Source organism: Eimeria mitis, genomic scaffold, assembly GCF_000499745.2.
Source record: "Eimeria mitis Houghton genomic scaffold, Emh_scaff10913, whole genome shotgun sequence".
In the NCBI taxonomy this organism is placed as follows: domain Eukaryota; phylum Apicomplexa; class Conoidasida; order Eucoccidiorida; family Eimeriidae; genus Eimeria; species Eimeria mitis.
The window spans coordinates 1-924 of record NW_013567540.1 but is presented as its reverse complement, the minus strand read 5'-3'; the positions used below and the strand labels follow the sequence as shown (position 1 = coordinate 924).

General features: G+C 41.7%; 2 protein-coding genes across 2 annotated transcripts; both read right to left on the bottom strand.

Moving 5' to 3' along the window:
* Nucleotides 1-356: 356 nt before the first annotated feature.
* EMH_0099880 (uncharacterized protein) lies at nucleotides 357-584 on the bottom strand (the record flags this gene model as incomplete). Its single annotated transcript, XM_013494259.1, has 1 exon — nucleotides 357-584. The coding sequence occupies one exon, from the start codon at nucleotides 582-584 to the stop codon at nucleotides 357-359; it is 228 nt and encodes a 75-aa protein (XP_013349713.1).
* A 104-nt stretch (nucleotides 585-688) lies between these two features.
* Nucleotides 689-904, bottom strand: EMH_0099870 (cell division protein pelota, putative; the record flags this gene model as incomplete). Its single annotated transcript, XM_013494258.1, has 1 exon — nucleotides 689-904. One exon carries the CDS (start codon nucleotides 902-904, stop codon nucleotides 689-691), a length of 216 nt encoding a protein of 71 aa, XP_013349712.1.
* Between the last annotated feature and the right edge of the window lie 20 nt (nucleotides 905-924).

Sequence of the window (924 nt, the reverse complement as noted above, 5' to 3'; positions counted from 1 at the left end):
AAAAAGAATATTTTCATAATATTAATTAAAAAAAATGAAAAAACGGGAGAAAATGATGCTAATTTACTTATAAATTTACACACATATACACACCGCAGCGACCCATGAGGAGGCGGTCGGGGCGGCCCCATCCTGAGCTGCCCATACACCCCAATTTGTTGTTGTATTTTTTCTCTCCTTTTTTAATAAAATATATTTAAATATGAGTTAAATGTATTTTAATGTAAATTAAATATATTTAAATATATTTTAAACTCTTTTTTTCCTTCATTTCTGCCAGCAACATCTCCCTCTCTCTCTTACAATAACAGCTCCAATGGTTCGTTTGTATACTGCACGCTGCCTCTGTTTAATTACTAAGCAGCAAAAGCACCAGAAGCCACGCTTGCTGCTGCTGCTGCTGCTGCTGCTATTTCTGCTGCTATTTCTGCTGCTGCTGCTATTTCTGCTGCTATTTCTGCTGCTACTGCTGCTACTGTTGCTGCTGCTGTTGCTGCTGCTGTTGCTGCTGCAGTTTCTATTGCTGCTGCTGCTGCTGAATACTTCACGAGCAGCAGCAGATGATGCACAGCATCACCATCCATATAAAAATAAACACCAAAAACAAATAAACAAATTCATAAAGAAAATAAAAAAATAAAAAAAACAGACAAAATGCATAGTTTGTATGCTGCTCCTGCGTTCTCGATCACAGCAACATTTCCCGTTTCTCTTCAGCTGCCTCTGCAGCAGCAGCAGCAGCAGCAGCAGCAGCATCCTCCTGCTGCTGCTCCTCCTCCTCTTCCTCCATAACAGGGAAACGCAGGATAGCAGCAACACCCCCCAGCAGCGCCAGCTGCTCTCCTGTTGGGTGTTGATCAGAGAAGGTGAGTGTTTCTGCGCCTTTATGTGCTGCAGTTTGCATCAGCTGAATATAAAAACTTC